Genomic DNA, 19,777 nt, shown 5'->3' on the forward strand with positions numbered 1-19,777 from the left:
GCCACAAGACAGGCCTCAGGGCCAGGTCACACCAGATGCTCTTCCCACTGCCACATACAGATCCTCTCCCTCTGCAAGGAAACCTGCCCATGTGGGACACAACAGACTGAGCCTAAAGGCTTTTAACCCAGATTTCAACATACGTCTGTGTAAGCAAGATAACTTCAGGAACATAGAGCAACACAGGAACATGCTGCAGACTGCTCAAAAGTACAAAGCCACTTACCGCTGGCAGCTGGACACAGTTGGAACTGACATCATACTCAATATATGCCACTTCTGTCCCTTCTTCTGACTTCCCATCTCTCATGTAGCAAACATCCCTAGTCCAGTTGGTCAGGCGATCCACCTCCTCCATTGTGTAGACACAGAGCGCAGACTCCTCGCTCAGTTTCCCAGAGGAAGCCTGCCAGGCAGAGAAAGCTGCAAACAGCACCTCGCCCTCGGTGCCCAGCTGTCCCTGGGCCAGCTCCTTTCCCGGCCGGGTGACATAGGCTGCTTGGAGCAGGCTGTATGTATTGCCTTTGCTCTGGCAGAGCAGAGGTAACTCCACGTACGAGTAGTAGTGGGAGTCATCCAGGCAGATGCGCGAGATATAGGTCTTGTACTCACGGGACTGGGATTTGAGGTCCCGCCGGTAGAAGAGGAAATAGACACTGGAGTGGTAAGTGAAGGATTTAATGAAATGGTGGTTGTACTCTGACAGCCGGCCCACAGCCAGTTTTGCTGTTTCTTCATAGGAGAAAATGGAGTGAGAGTCTGTTGCCTGAACATCCCCTCCGTGGGCCCTGAGATTCCGGGTCGTGATGGGAGGAATTCCTCCTCCCACTCCTCGGCTGGTGTACCCTCGTCCCACAAACAGCAAGGGCACCTCATCCTTGGAGTAGGCGATGAGTCCCACAGTGGTGATGTTGGGATCATTGGCAGCCACGTACTGAGTGTCACCAGGGCTCTCCGGCCGGAAGAGGACGTGGTCGATGGACTCCAGGCTCCTCTTCTCACAGATCCCCTGGTGGACGCTGCCACACACAATGAGCTCCTTCTGCACAGTGTTCACCAGCAGCAGCTTGTTGTGATTGTCAGTGTGGTGTGCCTGAGGGCACTCCAGCTTTGAGACTGGTGGGAGGCAATCCTTACTGTCAAGAACTGGCCCAGTCTGAACCATGTTCTCCAACAGCAGGTCAGATGTCAGCTGAAAGAGAAAGTTGGTGGCCCCCAAGTAAATGGTCCCAGATTCCAAGTCCATGGACAGGAGGAGGAATTTTGTAGCATTGTGTGAGAATGTGACATACTGCAGTCCCCGTGGAATTGATGCTCCCAAGAAACAGAGAACAGGAAGGAGGAACGTTCCCAGAGGCATGGTAAACACTCTGCAAGAGAGGAAAGGCTGTTATAACTACTTGGAGCCAGAAGTAAAGACTTATACTCAAAATCCTGCAATAGCACCCACAGCAAGAGCCCTCCAGGAGTATCAGAGATTTAATTCAGTCAGCTCCACACCAAGATGACAGGCACAGCATCCTCAGGAGAAGCTGCAATACTGCAAGTAAATGCAACATCGAAGCTGATCACTACTCCTGTAACGTCAGAAAAATCCACATTTAACTTGACTCCTGCACAGCTGAGCTAGGATGCTGTATTGGAAGTTCTCCAAGACAAGACCAAATTTCCATAGGAGCCAGCACTTTGCATATGTTATTAATGAGCAACACCACAGTAAAACAAACTACTGTCTAAGACAAACACAACCTACAGGACCATTGTTTAAATAAACTATAGCTGAGATCCAGTTTGGAGCAAACTTAGAAGCCCTTCACTGTGTATTTGATCTAGATATCATAATTAAACCCTCTCTTTGTTATCACTTATGGCTATCAACAGCCTCTTGTGGGTCTAGGACTGTTCCACTCATGCTTCAGAAGAAACCTTCCCATGCCATCTCTGCCACTGAGCATCACCCATCCAAGCAGAACCTGGGCGCCAGGATTAAGCCTCTGGAATATCAGTCACATCAGCTCCTAGCCTCCCAACGGGGGCTACCAGTCTGTCCCCAGTCCTGCCAAGCCAGACCCTGTGGGACCCCATCTTCTTGGGAAGTTACACAGCACATCCAGGTGAGCAGGAGATCACCTTTACCTGTTCACCTGTTACTGCACTCTCTGGGGTAGAAGTCTCTTACTGACACTCATTTCTTCACAGCACTTCTCCCAGTACTGTGAAAGGTGATTTAAACATGCCTGCTTTGTGGACAATGCTCCATTCCTTCCCATGTCTCAAAGTGCAAGCAAGTCCAGGGTAGATGTGGGACAAACCCAGGGAATCACCAGACCTGTTCAGCTCCTCTCCAGAGAATATTCAGACCAACTCCTTTTGAAACCTACCGTGATCCACTCAGGCCATGTCATGGATAGGAACAACTGCTCTAGACAAGATGGGGAACCCCACAGCCTGGTGGAAATGTGGTAATAAGTACCTGCAGCATTTAGATTAACACTTTCCCCATGGAGAAAGGGAAACAGCTGCAAGTACTCAATAATTTACTATGAGTACCAACTCATTTAAATTGAGAAGTAGGTGGTGATGCAGCTGTGAATCTATTTCCTTCCACCCCTCCCTCCCTCTTGCAGACTGGGTATCAAAGCTGCACAGAGCTACACAGCTGCCAAGCTGGGTCAGAAGCTCCATGGAGCTGATAAGTACAGTATCTCCTCCAGAACTGCCCTGTAATCTGCTGTGCTCATTTTGGCAACTCAGCTCCTCAGGGGTGATATTAATTTTGTAGTTAAAGTTAAGAAAACTATCATCACTTCCCTCCTAGGGCATCAGCCCTCTTGGGTCTTCCTGGTAAGCTCAAAGTGATTTAGCTCAGAAGTGCTTAAAGCACAGAGGTAGAAAAAGATCTGCAGCATTTCAAGAGTAAACTACTTCTGCATTTACTGCAGGACTTAACCAATTTAGGCCACAAACTTCTCAACTCATAAACTGTGTCTTACACTCATTCCATACAATGCCCAGCACGCAATGTGCAGAAAACAAAGTAGCAATGCTGAGAACAATAGCTGTTAGACCCTAGTTCCATCTTCTACTTCCCTGCTATTGCAAAAGAACCCCCCAGAAGTCTATTTCAGGCTCCTTTGTCAGTAAAACTGGCATCTTTGCTCTACCTAAAGACCAGTTGAGAGGATTAGTTTACTTGTGAAATCCAGCGGATGGAAGGCATTATAAAAACAACACTTTATTAAATATAGGCTTTGTGAAGCTCTGGAAAAGCTCCACTTCACACGGTTCTTGTAGGTAAGTAGGCAGCACTGTCAGGATATGCCCAGGCACAGGAATGCTGGCTCTGGGCTGGCAGCTTTCCCCCAGAGCACACAGCCGCTGATTCACACCGCACCAGCGCCGTGTTTAGGCTACGTGCACACTGGAGCTTTTGTTTGCCCTGATAATGGACACTTAGTGCTTTCTGCTTCAGAGCTCTGAACACACTCTGCTTCACCCAGACTGGCAAACAGCCCTGAACTACCCTAGCAGTCTCTTTTCCAGAGTGGTAAGTGAGTGCATTGTAGCACCTGAGAGAAACCCTCACCATGTGGGAGACATTATGTGGGGAAACCCAGCAAGAAGATACACACAGACTGAAGAAAGGACATCTAATTTGACTCTATCCCCTCAGGTTTAGATCAGCAAAAAAGATCTTGCTCCAACTCCAACATGCCAGTTATTTTTAATGCTTTTTCCAAATTTCTGTTGGAGAAAACTTGATTTAAGGAACCTCCTAACCACACAACTGTTTCTATACCTCTGCACTGCCATCATGCAGATGTCATGATGGCTTGTTGTGCAACTGTCTGGAGTCTCCTCAGTTTCAAAGCTGAAAATGCCTGCAAACAAAACAACAGGCTGATGGCCATCCAACACCAGGAGCCTGACTATGTTGTGAACAGCAACAATGACATGGAGAAGAGAATCTTTGATCTAGAAGCAGCTGAAAATCACAAGACGTCATTATAACTACACCACTCTGAGGAATCTGTAATCTTCTTTTGAGCTAATGCAACCTTCCTCTGCCAGCACTTACAAAGTAAAATGGGCATGTGTCTCCAGGATTTATGGATTCAAAAACAGTGGCTTTCTGGCTAGAGGTTATGACTACAAGCTGCACAACTCTGCTCTGTGTCTCACAGAGCCCCACTGGCAACTGCCAGGGCAGAACTAACCAGTACTTCAACTCACATGACAGAACTCCAGGATCGTGGATCTTGTTTCAAGCTCATTGATCTGTATTTGGACCTACCCCAAATGTTTCACTGAAAGCATTTTGTCTATTGGAGCACCTCTACTGGAAAGAGGTTGGAAAATCAACTAGTCCTTCATTCCAGCAGACCATAATCAGATCTTGCTGTGATCAAGGCTCTAACATATAGCTACTCTTCTTTCAGTCACCAATATCCCACTCCAAGTCACTTTGTGAAGAGCTAGTCCTTAAAAGTGATTCAGATAAGAAACTGCTGTCTGGTCCTCATGACTCTGTGAGAACAGAGAAAACAAAACAGAATGGTAGTACAGCATGTTCTGCAGGCTGGTTCCAATCACCCTGCACAATGGATAAACACTGAATATAGTGCTTTGTTGCTCTTTGCCACAAAGACCCATTAGCAAATGAACTTGTATTTATTGCTAGGTGAGCAAACATACATTAGAAATGAACATGACTGTGTAGATATCAGTAGCTAGAAGCATTTGCACCCTACATGAAACTAGAGAGGGAAAAAAAGCCAGCAGTATGTTTTGATTCCATTTTCCAAGTTGTTTCTCAAGCACAGGCATCACCGCCTTTTTTATGCTTGCCTTTCAGTTAAGCCCATGACAACCTCTCTGGGAGGACAGGAAGGAGGAGGATAACCTACATTTAAATCTGATGGTTTCATGACAGGCTACACTACAGAGCTCTTTATGGATTTACTGAACCGTTCTGCTTCCTGTGCTCACTGCTAGTGTATAACACAGCTGTTGCAGACAGATTGCACTAAAAGTGTGTAGCCTTTAATTAATTCTGAATGCAACTGCCAAGGTTTAAAGATTCATTTTAAATATTCCATTTTTCTGATGAATTCCTGTTAAACAGGAAAATGTTCCAGACAATACTCCGAACATTGCCTCTAACTCACCGTAAAATATTAATATCTAAATAATACTGCTGAGTTTAATTTATTTAATCTGGATCACAACAGAAGGGCTGGAGGATTAGTCAATTCTGCCACAGAATATTTATATCACAACCACGTAACAACAACCAGTAACATTAAAGCAATGGCACTATTGTGTTACTTAAAATTTGAATTAAGACCATGTTTTCTGTAGCACTATTTTTACCTCTCTGACCTCACATATCCCTCTGAGAAACTTTGCTTATTTAATAAAGAAACAAACCCAGAACTCATTTGGGCACATTTTAACAGCGTATCAACACACAGAGATTATTCCAATCCTCCCAGATTATTTCCCTAATACCACATTCTATCCTCCAAATATAGAGAGGTCAGTTAATGTTCCAACTTCTAGGCTACATTTCATACCCACCACCAAACCCAGCAAAATTAGCCTTGGGAAAAAAATAGGCCTCTGAAATCTGCACCTGCAATTTCCACCTTATCATTTGCAGAGCCAACTCACAGTGTGAGCACTAAAAGATTTAAAAATTAAAAACACCATTCTTCCAGCTGCATGACGACCCTTGTGCTCCAGCACATTCAAATGGCCCAGCAGCAGGAAGATGACCACTGTTATGTTTTCTGCATAAAAGCCCTGAATTATAGCCCCCTTCTAAGCTTCATATGCTCAATAGAGACTTGCTGTTTTCTGCTATCAAAGATGGCATTCCCATTAAATAAATAAATCTCTTTTGTGTCCTATTTACTACTACCATGCCAGTTCCCTGCTCTGTTCCTTGCACCAAAAAGCTTCAGCAGAGATGAACACAAACCACTGTTTTCCAAGTAAAATTGACCCCAAGGAGAATTCCCAAGTTCAAGCAATCCTGTCAGAGCAGGACTGGCACAGACAAGGGAGCTCTGTTATACCAGATGTGAATAACACCAAAGCTGAGGTCAAAATAACTTATAAAAAAACCCCAAACCCTTGAAGACAGTATCAAATATGAAATGGCAAGGTGGCAGAAATTCTGTACTACAGAATTAACAGCATTCTTAGATAAATACTTGGGAAAATTATGTTTTCTAAATCCTTGATAGTTATTGCTGAACATTACAAGGTACCTTTCTGGATGGTGATGAAGTTTTACTTAAAGAATGTTTCATGAAATATTGTCAACTATGTGATACTTCAATAACGCTCCTGCATTGCTCTTTGGGAAAACTGCAGAAAGTGCTTCTACATCTCTGGGGCTACTTAAATATTAATTTCAGCTGTACTGGAATTAACTGATGGTAGTGAACAGGTATTTCCTCTAAACAGCTCTAGCACAACCAAACTTTATCCTTGCAGTGATGAAAATGTGTTATAAACACTAAGCCTCCAGTACAACTAGCTCATGAAGTATAAATGATTAATACAATGTTAAATAGTGAAATTTTTACAAATCAAGACCAACTACACAAACATTTACAAGGAATATAAAGTAACTACAAGATGCTTACTGTTGAAGAAGCTTTCTTCATATATACACTATTGCTGCAAATCAAGGGTTGACTTTTCTACTTCACCCTCCTCCCAAACACTAACTCAATGTGAACTGAAGACCATGTTGCATGTGCATTTTTAAAAGGGAAAATCAAGCCAGCTGGTAGTTTCACAGCATCTTAACACAACTAAAAGATAACGTTCTGCTGGTGTTACACATTTGAAGATTAAAGTCCTTTAGGATCTGCTCCAACTTTCTGTGTAATCAAAAGAAAACCACTGAACATCCCTTCTAGCCCATGAGCTCCTGACTAAAGTCTCTTCAGGATTTTTTCTTAGGGCTCCTAAGTTATACAAACTACCACCTTAACCCAGCAAGCTGATGCCTAAGGGTTCTCTACCCCAAGTAAAATGCCTTCGCATATTGTCTAACTTTGCTTGTCACAAAATCTCCCAACTCAAAGAAGCTTCTAGTCACTTTTTGCATGAACAGTTTGAAAACTAATCCTCCTTCTTAATCCTCCTTGGGCAAGAAGATAAAGACAGCTATTCTAAGTCTGACAGAGGTCCACCTACACAGAAACCCTAGCTGCAGCAGCAGACAATAATAGATGCCTAAGAAGAAGACTAAGGGCAGACAAGCATAATGCAATCCTTCCCTTAAACATCCTGCCAGCTTTGAGCTTTCCCAAATCACAGATTGCAGCCACGTGTAATCCTTTGGATGGATACATTAAGTGGTCTGAGCTTCTTCAGTCAGAAATACTTAATTTTCCTCCTAGCTCTCTGATCTCATCCCAATTTGTCAACACCCTACTTTTTTAGCTACCTGACCTGGATAAGCATTCTCTTTTGACAGGACCTGACCTGGGCAGGCCACTCCTTTGGCTGACACTGCACTCAAATGTTATTTTACCCAGTTTGAACCCACCAGTTCTCCATTTACCCACACAAGAACCCCTTGATCTTCTAGCTGCCACATCACATGTTACATTTGCATCAGTGACTTAACTTTCAATTACGGGAAAAAAAAAAAAAAACTAGTTATGAAAAAATATCCCATTCTCTTAGAGTATATCCAAAGAGCCTAGACAGGTTTACAGCTGTAATAAAACCCTAGGAAAGCAGGGCTCACTGAAGTTACCCATCCAGTTGGCTCTGCTGAGCAAATTCTGTTTCCATGATAATCTACATAAACCTAAGCCCATCACTCCACATAAAAACAAATTTGCTTGCATGAGTTCAGGAAGCCAGTTGTTGCCCAAAATATACATGAATATGTGGAACACAGAGAAACGTCTTCAGCACCCAGGAAATTCCAAGTGCAGATTTCCCATTTCTGTTTAACTGAGATCCAAGAGACAGTTTTTAATCTGGTTAATATTAACTAAACTGATTTTAAAAGTCCTGTCAGCTAAGACTATTGGGAAAAAAAAAGTTAACCTATTTTGGAAATAAAGTCACAGTCTCTATCATGATTTATAAGTAGTTAAAAGACAGGTGTTTCCCTGTCAGATGTGGGTTATCAGTGAGATCTGCCAAGAACTTACTCTGCGATCTGCACTGTTCAGTATGTTCACATAAGATCTGAGAAGAGGAACATGTCTAGAAGTGGCAAATTTTATTACTAAAAAAAAGGTAATCACAATCAAATTCAAAGACTGTAAAAAGAGAACTCATGCACTTTAAAGTAACTACACAATATCTTAGAATATCAATACCAAAACCAACAAAAAATATTCTAAGTACATAAACACAACAGGAACAAAACTAGCTGTTATCACTCAGAAATTTGAAAACTTCATAGGTCAGTTCAGTATTGAGTATTAAGCAAAAAGGCAAATACAGCCTGTGGGGTAATTAGGAAAGAAAACATGTATCCCCATTATGCTGTCAAATGCTGAAGGCAGTTCTGATTCCCACATCTGAAAAAGGAGACAATAACAAAAGGGACAACAAAGATGACCAAAAGCATGTAGCAGCTTCCATATAAGGAGCGATCGAGCAGAGTAGGACTTTGGACAGACAAAGAAACAACCAGGGGGAAGATAAGGAAAAGTCAAGAGGTCTGAAACATGACAGCGTAAAGATGAAAAACATGGAGTTACTGATGGAGTTACATGATTATACTGCCATATTTTACAATGCAGAAAAGCGAGAACTCACCAAAGTTACAGACAACTTTCCTAAGTCAACTCAGGGACACTGTCACTGGATGTAGAATATTTCAAATAACATTTAAAATGCATAACTAAGTTGTAGAGCTCACTGCTGTAGGATGTCATGGAGACCAGAAACATAAACAAGTGAGAAGAGGGATTATATAAATTAATGGAGAATAGATACAGTCAAGATCAGATGATGAGGTACAACTCCTCATGCCAAGCAGGGCCCCAAACTGATGATGGTCATAACCTGGGAGGCAAATGGAGGTGGGGAAAAAATAAAAAAAAAACCCCAAACCTAAAACAAACCCACCACATTATACATGCCCTGTTTCTTACAATCCTCATTAAGCATCTGCCTCTGGATCTTGTCAAAGGTAGGACACTGAGCTGCACAGAGCTCTGCAATTTGCCTCAGGATGATACTCTATTTAAACTTCTATTTAATGGTACATTTATAGACTTTATTTATTTTTAAATATTAAGAATGTACTCCAGCCCTGCCTAATCACATATTTAGAGGGCTAGAAGCCTAACCTCCCAGGCTGTTTCTGAAGGCAGTATCTCTCACGTTAACATTTTGATACCATCTAACTGAATCCTGACAGCGCAACACAAAAGTTAATGCACACCATGGGAAAGCAAACCCAGGGCCAGAGCCACAGAGCACAGAAGTGGCAGATCCAAGTTAAGTGCACCCACAGTCCCTCTTTCAGGAACAGCTCTTCCCTGTCTGCCAGCCCTTGATGGAAACTCCTCAGTCAGAGGGAACACAGCGGATCCGTGTGTGCCGTCGGAACAGCCAAGCCTTGGGCAGAACCACGATTGCTAAAAGTAGGTCAGGACCATCTGTTCTAACCAGGGAGAAAGGAAAGCTGGAGCACCAGACTGTTTGGCCAGGTATTACAGAAAACCTTCATCTGGGATTTCATCACTACTTCAAACAGATGTGATTCATATTTTACCAGCCTCCACCTCAAACAAGGCACACCTTCCCAACCACACTGCCCTCCCTGTCATTAGGGGCACCTCTCCCAGCCTCAGCCAGGATCCTCCTGTTCTCAGTTTTGGCTCCACCAGCTACAAAAGCCAGAATCCTGCTCTGCCATAGCTGTTTTGTGCCAATTTCTATAAAGAAGAAATGTCCAGCTGCTTCATCCAGAAAAAGCCAGGACAGCACATGACCTCCACATAATCTCTTCTGCCTTAGAGTCTATTTTCCTTGGCAGGATGCCCTGCAGAAGGGAGAAGATCTCTGCAACCAGCACATGCTTCCCAGAGGACAGGACCGTGACCCCTAACCAAGCTCTCACAGAGGCAAAGGCCACACCCCAAAGGCAAGTTCTTCTGCATCCAGCCTGGCCTTAGAGTAACCCAGCAAGAGAGGAGAGAAGCTTCAAACATTCTATGAAACTCCTGTGAAAAAGCACCAGTCCTACACTTTCACTCCAAGAGGAAACCCCATGGTCTCCATGCCAGCATCGGCCCTGCAGGTTTGCACAGTGGAAGGGAGAACAGAGGCTGACCACAGAAGGAGTTCATGCCAGCAGTGGTACAGACCACAGGCAGACACACAAGGACCACATCCTGAGCTCCACCATCCAGTTTTCAAGATGTAAATGAGAAATGTTAAGCACTGTAGCCTGTCTTGAATAAATCATTTTGCTCTGAAGACACTGAGCAGTGCAGGGTGCTCTGTTCTGCTAAAGACATTTTCTCAACACCCTTAAGTCTCAGATATAGTACCACAATAGATCTACAAAGAACTAATGTGCCCTGGGTGAACAGGAAGAATTCTTCTTGGTGTTTTCCTTCATTTCAAATAAAATTCACCTTTCTGCCCTCCCATCATCTTCTGGAGAACTATACATCCTGACAGCAATTTGCAGTCTTCTCCTCTCACTCCAAGAGTGTCAGCAGTTCTGGCTGTAGCCGTGAACACAGGCAGTAACATGCAAATACATTTAAAGCAATGCAGCCACATGAGTAGTACCTATCCCCTCCCACCCAGAAGAGACAGCAGAATAAACAGAACTCCACATCACTACCACAATCTGCTTGTGGTTTGCCTTCAAACCAAGATGAGGTATATTCTACCTTGTATTACTCAAGTTATGTTAAAGCATGATCAGAAATGACGCTTTGATCAATTATCTGCCATGAATTAGCACCTCAGCCTGCAAGGTTCTCAGTGATCAGCTGTGAACTACTAGGCTCAATAGTCTGGCAATTAGGTTACACAGCTCTGTTAGATAATGATCCAAACTGAGGTGACCAGACATTTTCTTCCACCTCAGGAAGCCAATGCCAAGGCTTTTATAAAGCCAGTAGCAGATAAAACACACCATGCTGTTCAAAAAGCCTGGGACCTTCCCAAGCTTGGGAAGTTTCACACCTACAGAACACATCTAAGGAACAACAGCTCTCACCACACTAGTGCAGAAGCCTGAACAGGTTGGTTGCAGACCTGAGAGCCAGGATCAACTTCACCCCACACACAACAGCTCTGAACAAAGACTGTCCCATGCAGGCTGGATATTCAGTGCTTTCAAATGGAGTCCAGCATGGAATGGCAGCCCAGGAACCATCCATGAAGGGCATTCAAGGTGCACATGGTTGAGTCACAGGCTGGCAGCAGCCATGCAGCCTTATTCTTCTACTGCACAATCACAGCCCTCCATGCCAGACACTGCCAACACTTGGAAGTTCTTGTGTCAAGGATAAAATTTAGAGCAGCAGACTGCATACAGAGAGGGGTGAGAGAACTATTGCTGGGCACAGGTCATCAGGCAATGCTCTCCCTTCATACCACCGTGGGTCCACAGCGTGGAGGAGTGAAAATAAGCAACAGTAAAAGTAAGTGGCAAAGGAAGCAGAAGCTGGGACCCTGCAAGATTTGGTACTTGGAGAAAAAAAACACGTGGAGCAAGAGTTCTCCAGTTATGTTGTTAACATGCAGATATCTAGTCTTGTCTTATTCAGAACAAGGAATTGTACAACAAGAAAAAAATCCCAATAAGAAACTTTATACCTTCAAGTGGCATTACAAACTCGAGATTCTGTTCACTCAGATTAAGGAGATCCTAACTTTTTCCGGCCAAATATTTGAGCTCCTGGTTTAGGGCTGAGAAAACTTCTTTGGTGCTGTTCTACAGAACCAACTACCTGCTCCTGAGAGCCATGAATTCTAAAGACTTTTTGCTTGAGACTGTTCATCTGGTTTGCTACCCTCCCACCTGCTCAGTCTGACAGCCACTGGCTAAGCAGGACTGACTGGCTCATTCTTTCCCCTTTCAGAGAAGCCCAGACCTTCACCCTAGGGCTGCAGAGATGCACTAAACAGGTCTGCAGTGCCAATCTGAAATTCAAACTGCTACGAGCAGGAACTTCAGCCAGTGTAACTAGCTGACTGTTGGCATTTCAAGACCATGCTGCCTGCCAGGGTCACCCCTGGGCAAAAAAGTGCCCAGGAGACAGGAAAACCAGATTGACAGTAGTTTGTTAGGAACAGCACTGAATTCTACAGCTGAGTGGCTGCTCCTCTGCTAGAAGGAACAGCTAGACAGAGCAGAGAGGAAGGAAACAAGGGAGAAGTATGCACATCTGTGCTAGAAGGATAAACCACAGCCTGTGGGATCACTGTTCTGTTTGCAGACTGTCCCAGTTCCAGGCAGCCCTCCTCTGTCATTTCAAGCTGTGTACTCCACACACATGGCAGGGACTGTGCCTTCCTTTGGGAAAGGAAACAGTTCACTCTGCCACACATAGATAACTAATCAAAACCCCATTGAAGTGTGGCTCAGACAGCACTTTTCAGACTTAATACACAGACCAAACTGAGTAATCAGCCACTCAGTGTCAACCCAGGAGTCCATGGTGGGGCTGACACAAATTTAGCTTCATGAAAGTTTTAGTTTAAATCTTCTCAGGGCTTAGTGGGAAATACACTAGTTAAAATCATGGATCAGCTAGGAATAGAAAAGATCATACTGGCTAAAGATGGGTTCAAACTAAAACTAATCTGGACAGACTCTCTGGAGAATGGCAGACAGGTCCAGCACACACAAGAGCAAGCTGAGAGAGAATCACTGCTTTAGCCAACTTACTGAGGAAAACAATAGCTGAGAAACTGAGAACAAACCAGGAAAGATACTCTGTAAATGGGGTAACAACTGAGTACACTACTACTCTGCAATGATGAGACATAAGATTTGGGAGCAATCAACAAGAAAAAAAAGGGGAGTGATCAACAGGAAAGGAACTTCAGTCCCCTCCACCTGGATTCTCCCTCAGCCCCAGGTCTGTCTGTAATCTGAGCACGCAACTCCTCAGCCACTCCAAGGAGCAATCTTCACTACAGAACACGATATGCACACAAGACTGTTTCTGTATCCTTGGAGAGGGGCTACAGCTTCCCAAAACACCCCAACTCAGTTTTCAGTCACAAGAGCCTGTCTCCAAGAATACACAGCACCATAGTTCCACTACCGGTCAGCTCTGCATAGCTGCTCCCCAGGGATCACAGCAGCAAAGTTAGTCAACAAAAAGTTTTAAACCTCCCACCCCCAAAACTCAAAACAGCAGAGACCACGTCTCTAGAGACAAAATAATACATAGCCTGACGTTGTTCTCTTCCTTCTGAAATTAAAAGTTCAAAGGAACAACCAGTGCTGTTCTGTACTGTGCCCTCTGCACATTTGGGTAAGCATCTAAAACCAACTGCAAGAGCTGGCTTTCAAGGGTGAAGCATCTAGAAGTGAGCCCTGTTTCTGAGTTATTTTTAAATGTTTAGACAGGACTTAAAATAGGATCAGTGTTTTGAGTACTTCTGAAGAGTATGAACCTCACGTAGGCCATGACATTTTTAGTTTGAAAAGGCTTTGGAACAGAGGTTTTACTGTTCATGCATCAACTTATCACCCATTTTAGCTCAAATTAAGTTAGAGTCCATTACAAAACAAGAAACACCCTTTCAAAGGAGGGAAACTGACACAAATAAGATATAGGCTATCAGCAGTAAGGCAGCCTCTGTATCTCAATAAAACCTATCACCCCATAATAGCAGGACCAGCATTTGCCACAGAGAAATGGGAAAAGTCAGCTTCTCTGCTTACAATATTCATCTTCACATCACTTTTCCTGTGTAGTTTCTAGACATACACTCTCCACCTCTCTTCAAATTCAAGTCAACAGCCTGCAGACTCCAGCAGCCCAAGGCAGTGCCATCAGCAAGTAAGAGGGACATGCTGCACATCACAAGCAGCACAGAACCAACCTAGAACACAAGCTGTGCCAGTCTCTTTTTTTACCATTTTTATTAGAATCCCCCCTCCCACCCCACGCTGACAAACCAGGCTGCACTTGTCTGGCTCTGGCCTCAAACATCAGACTGAAGCAAACCATAGTAGCACTTCACCTCCCTGAATACTCTCCCAGGCTTCAACAATGAGCAGCTCAGGGACCTCCTGGGATAAAGGTGGTTTCTATAAATTTAGTAACCTTTAATAGCTCCTTCTTCTATAGACTTGCCCCATGTCCTCACATACATACAGATATTTGGCATTCACAACATCCTGTGGCAAGAAGCTTCCCAGGTTAACTGCACACATCAAGGACTAAGTTATTACTTGGTTTTAAGCTTACTCCATGCAACCTGTTCATACTTCTAATGGAAAAGGAAAAAAAAAAGGCTGTTCCCCCTCTTAAACTTTCCAGGTGATTCAGTCATTTATTGTTTTTCAGGTGGAAGAATTCCAGCTTATTTTGTTGTGCTTTGTGTGGAAGGTAACACCCACCTCTGTTCACTGTTGCAGCTGTTCTATTTCTAAAAACTGAAGATAGCTCTATTAAGATGGCAATGGTTTTTCTAAAGCTGTAGAAAACTCAAATTCCATAAGAGCTGGAGGAACTAGTGTGATAGTTATCAAATACAGCGAGGATTCCCCACTTCTATAGTGAATTGCCTATCTGGTAGCTCTCTGTTAAAATATTCAGCCTAATTCCTTAAACTGAGTTTGTTCAAAAGCAAGTTTACGTTCAAGTCACAACATTCAGCTGCACCCTTCTTCCACCAGAACAGGGTGTATTTTTAAAAAATTTTCTCTCCCTATTAGTTCTTTGAAAATACAAATTATCTTATGGTTGAATCAGCCTGTCCTGATGAAGGGTGGATCCCTCACAAGATTGTGTGCCAGAGCTTTATTCTGTCATGCATTCTTCATGAACATTTAAATCCAGCACTTTTGCCTCAAGTATGGGCACAGTGTTTATAGACTTCCTGATGCTACACAGAACAATATTCATACCAGACCTTGCTCTCCTGCAGAGTCATATAAGACTCTGGGTCTGGAGACTGTTTGTATCATAACTCCCAAAAATCATGAGTGATTTCTTTTAAAAATGCAGTAATCCTAATTGCTTCCCACATTCTTTGTGAGATATAGAAGTTTGTTAATAATACATGCTTGGCTGACTAAGCAACCTAAACTTTCCTGTCAGGCTGAAATAACTTTCCTGGCTTTACTCTTTCCTTTGCCAGTTTTACTATTAAGACTCAAATAAATGTTTTTTAAAGATGCAGATAGGTAGAAAGATAACTGGAATTAAAAAAGAGTAAGAAGGACATTAAAACCCAACAGAACAATACATTACCTAGAGTTACAACACTCAGTGCTAACAGATTCTTAAAAATATAAACCTACCCCACAAGTTAAGGTTTTGAACCACACTCTAAGGGTTAGAAGGAACACCTCACCCCACAAATGGCCCAAAATTGGTCCTGATAAAAAACAAAGAACCCTTCTCCCAAGGTTCTATGAGCACATGAGGTGTTTTCAGAGGCAAAGGTGAATGTTTCTCCTGAAGAATTCTTGCCTTGCACACAGCACTGCAGTTGTGTGTTTATCTTCATTCTTAAAAACTAGTGGTGCACAGAAAATAGGGCAGAAAAGCAGTCCCTGAACCGCTTTAAAAGGGAGGGGAGGGAAGAGGAGGGAACAAGTAACACTCTCCTAGGTAACACCAAGTCGCTACTCCGGCTGCACAGGAATGAAGCTGAGCGCGGCTCAGATAATAACCGTAACTCACATTTCAGAAGTTAAGTTTGTTCAGACATGATCTTTCACACTTAAAGGTACCAAAAAGCATGTCCTGTAGTGCACTTCTGCTGGAGCACTTTTTCAACAGGATCGGGACAGAGTCACCTCGGTGTCTCAAAGAGTACAACATACAGTCCTCTAGCCTCCTTACAATCTTGTATTTTTTTATGTACCCTGAAAGCATGGATCCAGAAGAGACTGGCCTGAATTCAAGTCATCTCAAGTACTTACTCATTCCCTATTTCAATCTGCTTTGATGTAATGGTTTTACTGGAACCACCCAGAGCAATGCAAAGCTGAGGCAACCAGACTCTCCAATCTTTGTACATTTGTTACATGTATTCAGGATTTATTCTTGTATGCCCCAGATTGAAAGAGATTTTCTGAAAACTTGGTCGTTATTACCTAAGAATTCCATCCAGGTCTACTACCAAACCTTCAGGTTGCATCCCAGAGAGGTCTGGGCTGGGGGTTGTTATCTCATTTTGTTCATTGTTTTTATTTCTGCTGATTTAATTTCTCCTGATGTTAGAGCTGCAAATCCAACAAGCAGACATCCTTCTGATGAAGGGCTCCTGTACTTCCAGTGCTCTAACGTGATACTCATCTCTCCAGTGCAAAAGTCAGTGACTCATCTACACCAGCTCCTAGTATCCAGGTGCCAGGGTTTCACTTCCCAGACAGAGGTTCATGCAGATTTGCAGATCTCCAGCATCTCATTCAGTCTGGGATCTCTGGTGTGCCACCCTACATTTGATATTCAAATTCCCATATTCAAATTGCATGTATTCACCTACAGAGTGCTTCACCAGGCAAACTGACAGTGGAGCTGTAACTATCCTGTTTAATAGGAAGCAGCCTGAAAGAATTCAGTTTCAGGGAGACATTTCTTCAAGGGTCTATAGCTGTCAACACCACAAAGCTCAGCCAGCACAAAGCAGCTCGTCACACTCCACGGTGATTGACAGACAGAGATGAACATCACTCCTGATCCAGGAGTCTGTCTTCAGATTTGGCAACACTCATTGGCCCATTTCTACTTCTAGATCACCGTCAGAAACTTATGGTTTTGTTTTGGATTTTTTGGTTTGTTTCTGTCTGTAGGTTAAATTAACTCACTTTCACAGAAAATTTAAAGTTTAAAAGTTAGTTTTTATATTTCAAGTGCAGCACCAGAGGTGCCAAGAAGACTTGCAAAAGGTGTACAGTGGCCTGACTTTGGTAGCATTGCAACCCACAATTCCCAATCACTCTCTCAAGAAAGTTGGGGTGACAAAGGAAAAACTGACAAGCAAATAGGCAACCTCTGGAGTAAATACATGTGCTTACAACAGAACTCTACAGAACGGAGCTTCTGTTGAAGAGATGTCCTTTATCCTTCACAGGATTTCCCTGCATAAAGAGAATGTTCCCTTTGCAAAGGGAAAAAGTGAACACTCCCACATACAGCCACTCACTCTTTCCAGCAGACCACGTGCCTGGAGAACTCGTCCAACTAATCACAGGTGGTACAGTTGGTCAGGTGGGTTCGTCACGCAGCAGCATCCAGAGGCTGCCCAGCATGACAGTGGCCACACACACGGAGATGATCAGGAACACGGAGGAGCCCAGCGGGCTGCAGCTGTCCATGGGCATTCCAGGGCTGACTCCCGGCACATTTTGCTTACCATCTGGACTCTTGGGAATGTTGAGACACCTTCATTTCTCTTATTGAGGAGTGTGCCTCAAGCTGGAAAAAACAACAGAGCATGAAATGCAAAGACTATTTTTCCAATAAATTAAATCTGTTGCACTTGACTCCCGCTGTGGTTCCCTTCCTCCGAGAAGGCATGGTCTGGCCAGCTGCACAAAGTTCAGGCAGCCCTGGGAAAACAATGGGATCTTTTTCTTGCCAGAACCAGCCTTCCTGTTCACCCTTCTAACCATGGCATGGAGGACACCCCCAGTGTGTCTGCGGAGAGAGGAGTCTGTTGGCATAGCAACTGCACACGCTAACTCTCTGCTAATGAACAGGGATAAAATGTTTTGTTCTCATTAGGAAAAATACAGACACATTCCTGATTGGTGAGTAATGTCTCTGCCTCTGGGAGATTAGCTCAGAGCTGTGCAGCCTCAAACAGCCTCAATTCAGCCCACTGCAGTGCTTCCCTTGAACAGCCACTCTCCAAGGACCCCACATCTCTCAAGGGAAAGCCCACAGAGCTTTCTGCAGCACTTTGCCTTTGGGCCTGAGACAGCTCAAGGCGAGAATAATGAGAAGAGGCTAGACAGGAGCAAACCGGAACAGGCACAATGGGAACACACCCTCTGTCCCTGCAGGGGAGCCAGCTCTCGCTGGTGCCTTTGCTGCACCTGGGTCCCTAGCTACCCCGCGGCAAGTGAGAGTTTCTCTTTGTGCATCCACTGCAGGTCTGCCTTGCACAGGGCTCAGATCTGCCTGGGACCCCAGCTCCCACTCCAGCCCCATTTTCCAGTGCTGGGTGAATAAATGGACAGAGCAAAGAGCTGCAGAACACTCACAGCAGAGCTCGGTGACCATTATTAGGTACATGGGTGCAGAAAAGACAACAAGGGCTCCTGCCTACCTGTCTTAGGATTTTGGCATTAACAATCAACAAGATCCACCACCAGTCTGGTATTTGCAGAATATTTGCACCCTGCTGTTTTACCACTAAGGTCTGTATCTGGGTGCTAACCCAAGCTACCCAAAGCCTCTGCCCACACAGGCAATATTGCTTCCCAAACCCTCTCCCCTTCAGATCCTCCTGCCACAGGAGCCAGCACAGCAAGTGGGAGGATCAGAGTACTTCACTCATTGCAAAGAAGATCTGGGGCAGATGCAAGGCCATACACCCAATGCACAAGCAAAAATCCAGCCTCTAACCACAGTTTTGCCTGGCTTTTGGCATAAGCACAAACAAAGCTGGTCTGTACAGCACAAACACAGCCCAGCAGAATCAAACTCTGAGCCCACAGCTCATCTCTCCTTTATGTTGCTGCTGGGTCCCATTTGTTCACATCAGTTCACCTTGCCTTGCACCTTCTCAAAAGCTGTTGAGAACAGGGACTGCACACCTTAGACCTCAGAAGGGACTTCAGAATCTTTCTAGGGGCTGAAGAGGTATGCAAACTCCCTTCTCCCTCCGGTGGGAGACAGGTGTTGGCTGGGATTAGTACCTCACACAGAGACACTCAGCTCCCCAGCAAACTGGGTTGTGGCAGAGCTCTGTTGCTCTCCCACACCCCTGCACTGCCAATGGAAAAAGAGTGGGATTTAGGCTCACATGGCCGCAGCTGTGCTCTGAGCACTCGCTAGCTCCCTTACCCAGCCTCTCAGACTTTCACCTGCCCTCTTCCTGCTCCTCAGGATTCCAAACACCTCAACTCAGCAGCTCAAAGTGATGCAGGAGAAGGTAGAGTCAGCATCGGGGAAAAGAGGACTCTGCTCCCTGGTGCCTTTGAGAAACGTGCACGTGGAGCAGGGAACTCAGAACTGCTGCTCTCCCTCAGCCACAGCACCTGTGTGTTAACCCTCTGCTGTGATCTGCCCATAGGACTGCTCGGGCTGCATTTCTACTTTACGTCCTTCCAGCTGAGAATTCTGTTATTTCAGTCCCTAGGCAGGCACTTTACTGCCAGCAAAGCCATCTCTCTTTGCCTAAGGGAGAGAAGTAACGCCGGCTCTTGCCCAGCACCGACAGACCCCGGCCTTGGCTGGCAGCCCCTGCCCAGCCTGCCGTGAAGCGCAGATCCCTCCCAGACCAACACAAGGCCAGAGGGGCCGGGGTGCTGTTTTCCAGCCTCCAGGCATTTTACTTGTTCCAGGCGATCCCTCCCCCAGCCCTCAGAAAGGAAAAGCCGTGGGAATGGAGCTCA

At 44.5% G+C, this 19,777-nt stretch overlaps 1 protein-coding gene across 5 annotated transcripts in view; it reads right to left on the reverse strand.

The window, feature by feature from the left end:
- PLXNB1 (plexin B1) overlaps window positions 1–19,777 on the reverse strand; it is a 77,019-nt gene that overhangs the window by 37,708 nt on the left and 19,534 nt on the right. Inside the window, exons 2-3 of one of the 5 annotated variants that reach the window (XM_030227942.2) lie at window positions 17,569–17,630; window positions 227–1,370 (exon numbers count right to left, since the gene is read on the reverse strand). In XM_030227942.2, coding sequence (XP_030083802.2) covers window positions 227–1,360 — 1,134 coding nt within the window. In that variant the 5' untranslated portion in view covers window positions 1,361–1,370; window positions 17,569–17,630. Of the gene's footprint in view, window positions 1–226; window positions 1,371–17,348; window positions 17,631–19,777 lie in introns of all 5 variants that reach the window. The other 4 variants (XM_030227941.2, XM_030227939.2, XM_030227940.2 and 1 more) reach the window with 4 other exon arrangements.

The sequence above is a fragment of the Serinus canaria genome, chromosome 12, assembly GCF_022539315.1.
Source record: "Serinus canaria isolate serCan28SL12 chromosome 12, serCan2020, whole genome shotgun sequence".
Lineage (NCBI taxonomy): Eukaryota > Metazoa > Chordata > Aves > Passeriformes > Fringillidae > Serinus > Serinus canaria.